At 31.9% G+C, this 7,879-nt stretch overlaps 1 protein-coding gene across 1 annotated transcript; it reads right to left on the reverse strand.

The window, feature by feature from the left end:
• Positions 1–437: 437 nt before the first annotated feature.
• On the reverse strand, positions 438–2,321 carry LOC149220806 (chaperone protein dnaJ 8, chloroplastic-like). The gene is made up of 3 exons (XM_089384915.1): positions 1,918–2,321; positions 1,286–1,354; positions 438–1,171 (listed from the first exon to the last, which is right to left on the reverse strand). The coding sequence occupies exons 1-3, from the start codon at positions 2,128–2,130 to the stop codon at positions 1,001–1,003; spliced, it is 453 nt and encodes a 150-aa protein (XP_089241041.1). The 5' UTR covers positions 2,131–2,321; the 3' UTR covers positions 438–1,000.
• Between the last annotated feature and the right edge of the window lie 5,558 nt (positions 2,322–7,879).

The following is a 7,879-nucleotide window of genomic DNA, read 5'->3' on the forward strand; positions in this document are numbered from 1 at the left end:
TTAAAACACCTGAAAGCCTTCCCATTGCTATTCACTCTTCCCCTCACTCTTCCCCTACATTTGTGACTCGGCCAACTAGCTCACTTGCTTTTGCCTTTTCAACTTTTCTGATGTTTAGCACTTTAGAACTCTCTTGTAGCAAAATCTGGGCATCCATGACCCACTCAACGGCCTTACAATTAACCTACAAAGCATAAATTCTTGGGAACTGCCTAACATTGTACCAATAAAATTTTCTGAAACCAGTAATACAAAGCAATTGAGATTGCTTATGTCTGGTTCATGATGAAAACATTCTAAAATCAACATTCATATAATATATTTTGATCCTTTGAAATAAAAGTAAAACTTGTCAATATTTATTATCTTGTTTGAATAATTTTATGCTAAGTGTGATATACATAAGTCCATTAGGGAAAAACTCAATGACAACAATATCTCTGGGTCAAAGAAATGGTTTCCATTCATGGAATAGCATTGCAATTACAGAAAGAATATTTAACTCTTCATTTAAGAGCATATCCTCATAACACTGGCATGTTGGAGAGAGATTCAATGACAACAATATCTCTGGGTCAAAGAAATGGTCTCCATTCATGGAATAGCATTGCAATTACAAGAATATTAGCTCTTGATTTAAGAGCAGATCCTTATAACACTGGCATGATGGAGAGATGGAAAGGTATCTACCCGTAGATGAGAGATTCAAATAAATAGAACATATGTACAAGATCAGAACCCCTGAGCAAAGCAAATGAGTCCTCAAGATTGAGACATCTCAAAAAGCTGTTGCTTATCTGAATCAATCAAGAAGCTGCTTGTGAAGCAGAAGCTGTGGCAATAGAAATAAAATCTATAATACAAGTAAAAGAGTAAGCTAAATTTAGAGAGATGAATGAAGAAGCTTTACGTATAAGAGTTTCAGAGGTAGAAGTGGTCATGGAGAGGGCTAACTATTTACAAGGCGAAGTGACATGAATATGTATGAGAAAAGGTTTAATCATGCATAGATGTTAATATGAGAAGCATAATCAAGGGTTCCAGCTCCTTCCCATCCCATCCATTCTTCCCACTGGTCGTAAGGATCGTTATTGATTCCCATCAGGCCATCCATGTAGTAATCGTCAGGATAATTTTGCTGTTTTGCTTGTGTCAAACTAGACATTATAGTCTGCACATTTATCACAAAAGTAACAGCAATCAGGAACATGGGCATGCATAGGATTAATGTCATGAAAACTGAAAAAATATATAAAAAGAAGTTGTTCATGGACGGAAAAGTTACCTCATAAGCCTGATTTATCTTCTGAAACTCAACCCCGCAGTCCTTTCCTTTGCAAACATCAGGATGATACTGTAACCAGATCATATTAACACGAGTACAACATAACTTTTTTTTTCAGCATAAAAAAACAGAGCTTCTTCCTATGAAAAAAAAAAGTTATATATTTCCAAATTAGAGGATAAAGAGACCAAACAAAAAAACATTTCTGAGAACAAAGCCAAAAGAACAGAGAAGTGCAATATGACTTTATGTATAAAGAATACGGACTATAATTTTTTAAGTTGAATTTAACTTGATAGTAGATTGGGGAAATATTTCAAAATTATATTTTAATATATATATATATATATATATATATATAATCAATTTTGTTTTGAGTTGGTCAATTTTGTTTTAAGTAATTCATATCTATAAAATTTTAAAATATTTCCAAAATCTACATATTCTCTGATTTTTTAAACAAAACCGTAACCAATAATTCTTGAAAATTCCTAGCCGAGCTCTCTGATTTTACAGCCTCGCATGTCAAATTTATATGTGTGACCTGCAGCATGCTCTTTTCAGACCTGGAAAATTCATTAGTTCAAGGTAGGGGATATAGTTTCAATATTCAAGTGGGCATTTCCAAGTACCTGCAAAGCAAGGCGCCGAAAGGCACTCTTGACATCTTTCCCAGCAGCCCCAGGACTCAATCTCAGAGTCTCATATTCCTCTTTCATCCCAGGGAAAGCAACAGAGGCCATTACAGTTACATTCCTCCTGCCTACCAAATTCTTCTCTCTATTTTTGCCTCTCAAGAAAGAATTCGCCTGGGTACCCATAACCCTTTCAACAGCGGCAGCCATGATTTCTAACAATGATCCACAAACAATTCCAGGTGCAAAATAGTACAATCTAAATGTGCAGATAGAGGAATGGGTGTACCAAAATCCAGTTAAAAACACAGAGCAGAGATAGACGCAAATGTTGTAAAGGTAACCAAACCACAAGTGGGGAATAACAGAAGAAGACACCGATTCATATATGACGATCCCAAACCCGGACTTGAAAAATGACAACACGCTGGCTGTGGATAAGAGGCCCGAGAAAACGACTGGGTAAGGGAATGAGATCTCACAAAATCAACGCATGAAACGTGCCCCAACGTGCCTCAATAACTTGAAAGGATAAGGTTAAGCAACATTCCCAGTAAAAAAGAAAACTGTTTTGATTAGTGAAATGCACCGCCATTATTGATATAGCAATTATTAGGAGAATCTTAATCTAAGGATTATTCATTCTCAATAATAAAATTGGAGTAAGAAGTAGTTATATTAAATTTTCAATAATAAAGTTGGAGTTCGAAGTCATTATCTATTTAAAAAATGAAAGAGATCAAATTTCTTCGAATACTTATATTAAAAAAAAAATTATAATAATAATAATTTTACCTAAATTTCAAAATATTCTTAAAATCCGCTATAATTATAAAGATATCTATCTAATCCTTATCCAAAACACATCGAAAACACGTCTCTCCGCTCTACCAACTGCTATAAGTGAAAAGGTTATTAACAACAACTGATGTTATTGAGGCATTATGCTACAACACCGTTTGAACGTTATCCGTTAGTATTTTCGTTAATTCGTTCTTATCCGGTGGCGCAACGAGCATTCCACCTCATCAAAATATAGACACTGTCAAAAGTTGCCCGGCTGTGACTGAAGCTGACCACGGGGACTCTCCGACCTCATACGCCATTTGAACACGTAGCTGGATGAAGGTTGAGTCGCCGAAGCTATCTTGTGTACCTCCATGCTAGGCGTCGACTAAAGCGAAGCAACGTGTTAAGTTGAAGGCTGACTGGTCATTTTGAAGGCCGTACAGAATCTCGATGGTCGACGACTCATCCCCTATTAGGAGATGACTATTGTCTGTTGCCAGATACTACTTAAAATAATACTCGGGAGGCTGGCGGACCCCACAATGGTTCTTTGGGTCCTACCCACTTCGGGCAATTATTTAGTGTTCGTAGAATTATAGTTTTGACTATAGTTTAAACATGCGCAAGTCAGTAATATATATATAATATTTTTTTCCTTAATTCAAACTATTAAAATTATAAAATAATGTTTATTGAAATTATCTAATTAAAATATATTATTTTCTTTTAAAACAATGGAGGTTTACCATAACTCATGTTTCACACACCAATTAGGCCTTTTGCAAGTAGGAGTAAGCTGAGTGTAAATAATTTTAGGGATTTGTGAATAACATAAGCACTTTCAAAATAAACTTTACTTTCACAGTGAAATTTAAGTTCTAATTTTGATAAGTTTGGAGATAATCTTTGTCAGGTTAAGAAACAATAACATAATAATTTTATTGCATAAAAGAAATGATTTTTTTGTCTAATAAAATCTAGTATTATTTTGTTAATAAGAGTGGGTTTCTATAATAAAATTATTATATAAGTTCTAATTTTGATAAGTTTAGACGTAATGTTTTTAATGTTAAGAAATAGTAACATAATAATCTTATTGCATAAAAGAAATGAATTTTTTTGTCTAATGAAATCTAGTATTATTTTGTTAACAAAAGTGGTTTTCTATAATAAAAGTATTATATAGAGTAAAGTATTATATAGAGTATAATAAAAGTATTATATAGAGCAATGTGATTTGTGAAATTTAATATTTTCTAATTATTGATAACTTTAAAGAAAGTAGTTTGATAACAAAAGTGAGTTTTCTATAATAAAAGTACCATATAGAATAATGTGATTTCCCTAAAATGGAAATCGTATAGGGTTGATGTCTCACCATTACTTAGTTGAGTAACTTTAAGCCAAAAATGAGGAAGAAAAGCAATTTTGTTCACTAAGACAATCCCATTATGGACATATGACACCAAACAATGTACATCAAAATTATCAATTTTCTAGCCAACAAGTCGCACAATACATAGATGGAATTTTGGTATTGTGTAAATTCTACTTACGTTACATAATGTATGTCCATCAAAATGGACATCCTTTCAATGTGCTCATAATAAAAGACAAAATGGAAAAAAATTCTAATGTTGAGATGATTACCATTGAGAAACATAGTTTTTTTTGCAAGATACCAAAATTATATTTGAAGTCTCACCCATTTCTTGGTGAGTAAATTTAAGCTAATAATGAAAATGAAAAACAATATTTGTTCACTAGGACAATCACATTATCACATTATGGATATATTGGAACCAAACAATGTATTACATGAATTATCAAATTTCTAGCCATCAAACGATACAATACATACGTGAGACTTCAGTGGTGATTACAGTGATCTTAGAAAATTGTGCAAATCCTATTTACTTTACGAAAGATATTTAACTCGTCATTGAATTTTTTCTCTAGCAATCATGTCTCTAATAATCATTGCAACCATCAAATGGTTTCACTACTAAACAATGTTAATGTCTTTCTTTCAAAATTGGCATCCTCTCAATGTGCTCATAATAAAGAACAATGTGGAAAAAAGCTTCCAATGTTGAGAAGATCAACATTAAGAAACATGGTTTTAGATAAGAAACCAAAATTATATTTGAAGTCTCACCATTACTGGTTGAATAACTTTAAGCTAATTATGATAATTCCATTATGGATATATTGGAACCAAATAGTGCAGTGCATCATCTTCCTTACTCATAATCTTGGGTAATTCATCACACTCTTTCCAGTCTTGCTCAATTCCTCGGTAATTCAACACACTCTTTCCAATGTGGTTGGCTTGCTCATAGTTGTCTAGCATCCAATATCAAATCCATGTATGCCTATGCATTTTCTTGCTTAATCATGATGTACTTTTATCTATTTACACTCTCACCCTCGTTCCACGAACGTAGCCATGGGAATCGAGACATTTTCTTCTTACGTTTTAATCAGATGAATCATCATTTTCCAATCAACGTGGCACCTCTTTAACCAAGAGGACAATGAGGATGATTGTCCACCTAAACCTAGAGGAAATGGTATAGAAATTGAAACATCAAAAAGTGAGGACAATAAATGACATAGCCTAGAAAGTCGATAAATCAGATTAAAAAAAAAGAAATGTAATCAAAATGTAACGTTGTTTCATTTTGTGTTTAAAAAATTTATAAAAAAATAGGCTATTAGTTGTGTAAATATTTTATTTTTTGAAATTTTTTATATGCATATTTTTCCATTTATGAAAAAATTAAAAAAATTAAAAGAGTAGTTAAAGTTGAAATATTAGTTGTTGAAATTTTATAATTCAAGTTTTTTCAAGATGTTAAATTCATTTATATATTTGAAAAAACAATTTAAACAATAAAAAATTATAATTTTATTGGGGAAAAAAATCAAAAATAAAATGTTTAAACTTATCATTTTATCTAAAACATATTCATAAATATTAATAGTCTAATCATATAAATTTAATAGTTAGCAAATGTCAATAGACATCAAAACATCTCATAACACATCTCACATTGCCAAGATTTAAAAAATCATAAAAATTAACTAAATTGTAATTTTACACTAAATTATCATCAATATTATTCATTATGTGCTTATGTGTCTCTATTTTTGAATAAAAATTTTAATTTAATTATCAACAATTATTAAATGGATGGTAGGTATTTAACCTCCACATGATATTTTAAAATATCTGTAGTAGTCTTAGCAAATCAAAGGTTGAACTTTATTTCCAAAGTAGTTATTCTCTTTTTTCCCTTATAATTTAATTAATTAATTAAATAAATTGTCATATAACAAGTGCCATGTGAAATAAGTTATGGTTTTTTGGACATGTGGTATTGATAAGCCATGGTATTGTAAAAAATCATATTTACACATTAAGAAACTCCGTGGCAAAGTAGGAATAATCTCATGGTCAAGAATTTTGTTGGGCTCTCTAGCCTAGTATCAAAGAGAGTTGAAGATGTCATGTTATGTTATGTTATCTAAACATTTTGAGTCGATCAAATTACATAAAAATAAAAATAAAATAATATATATTTCAAACCAACCTAGATCCATCTTAACTCTAGATCTATCAAGGGTGGAGAGGGATCAAATCCCTAGATGGGAAAATCTTTTCTCAACTTTTGAATTCAAAAAATATGTTTGCACCTTGAGGGATTTTAGACATATTTAAGTTGGTTACATGTTTACACACAGTTGTAGTCTAATTGATAGAGGAAATAACATTTTTCAAGGCATTTTTTTCCAAAATTAAGTAGAGATTTTTAAAAACTTGAATTTAAGTTGTTTAATCTATCCCAAGGTGTTTAATTCATTTATTAATTTAAAAATGTATTTTAAATAATAAAATATCATTTTTTTAAATTGTATAGGTGAAAAATGTCATTTCATTTATAAGTTAGAATATATATATATATATAAAATTGATGATGTTTAATGTCCACAAAGACCAATATGGTCTATCGGACTTTAAGAAAGTAAGAAATTAACTGAGGTTCTTTCATAGTTTATTTCTACGATCAAAGAGAAGGGAGAGAAGTTTTGTTGACTTGACAAGTCAAAAAAGTTGGTAGTGTGGCAAATGTGTCGGGCAATCCAAGAAAAAATGTTTTTCATCCTCAACTCTCTTATTATAGAAAAGGGGGCAGATTCTTTCATCCCAATGTGTTTTGGAAATAGACCAACGCTTGGTTTCACTCCAAAGCTCATGAGAATTAGTTCTTATCTTTGCAATGCTCATTTTCTTCTTATTATGGAAAAGGGGGTAGATTCTTTCATCCCAAGGTGTTTTGGGAATAGACCAATGCTTGGTTTCACTCCCAAGCTCATGAGAATTAGTTCTTATCTTTGCAATATTCATTTTTCTTCTTAGCATCAGTCAAGGCAGAAAGATACTTCTTGTAAGCAAGAGTGGCGTTGATCATCTCCTTATAATGTTTGAGCTTCCTTTTTCCCTCTAACTCAATATCATCCCACAACTTATCTTTAAATTTGGAAGTAATAGCGTTTTTAATATCATTCTTATCCTCCAAGATGATCTCCTCCTCTATCCCCTAATAGTCGACATCCTTATGCCAGCCTCACTTGAGCTCGAGGTGGGGTTTTGACTAGAGTTAGAAGCATTTCTAAAATAATTTAAAATAAATTTACTTAATTTACTTAATTTTTTAGGGTTATAAACATTTAGTGACTTAAGATGTATAATAAAGTGTTTTGGTGCTAAACACATAAAGAAATGAATCCATAGTAGGCACACACCCCTAGACCTCCTCTCTGTCCGTGGTCATCATCATCAGGTCCCAACAGTAGAAATGATTAAAAATTCTGAGGGAGAAGCAGCTACACGACATCCTGTAGGAAATCCTGTAGCTTCCTATCCCACCGAATAAAAATCATAATTTGCAGCAAGTTTCCAGCATGGAGATCCAAGGGTAGAAGAAGCTCCGAGCAGCACCACCACCATCATCTTCAACACTGGGTACCTACACATCAAGGAAATCATCAAAGGATAATAAAATAAAAAAGAAAAAGGAGAGATCACATGGAGCCAACATACAACAAAAATCTCATTTCTTTAACAAATTGCAGCAAGGTATTTTTACCACATGTAAGTATCTTG

The sequence above is a fragment of the Pinus tabuliformis genome, chromosome Q, assembly GCF_031772625.1.
Source record: "Pinus tabuliformis cultivar Carrire ecotype Pingquan chromosome Q, CPIR1, whole genome shotgun sequence".
Lineage (NCBI taxonomy): Eukaryota > Viridiplantae > Streptophyta > Pinopsida > Pinales > Pinaceae > Pinus > Pinus tabuliformis.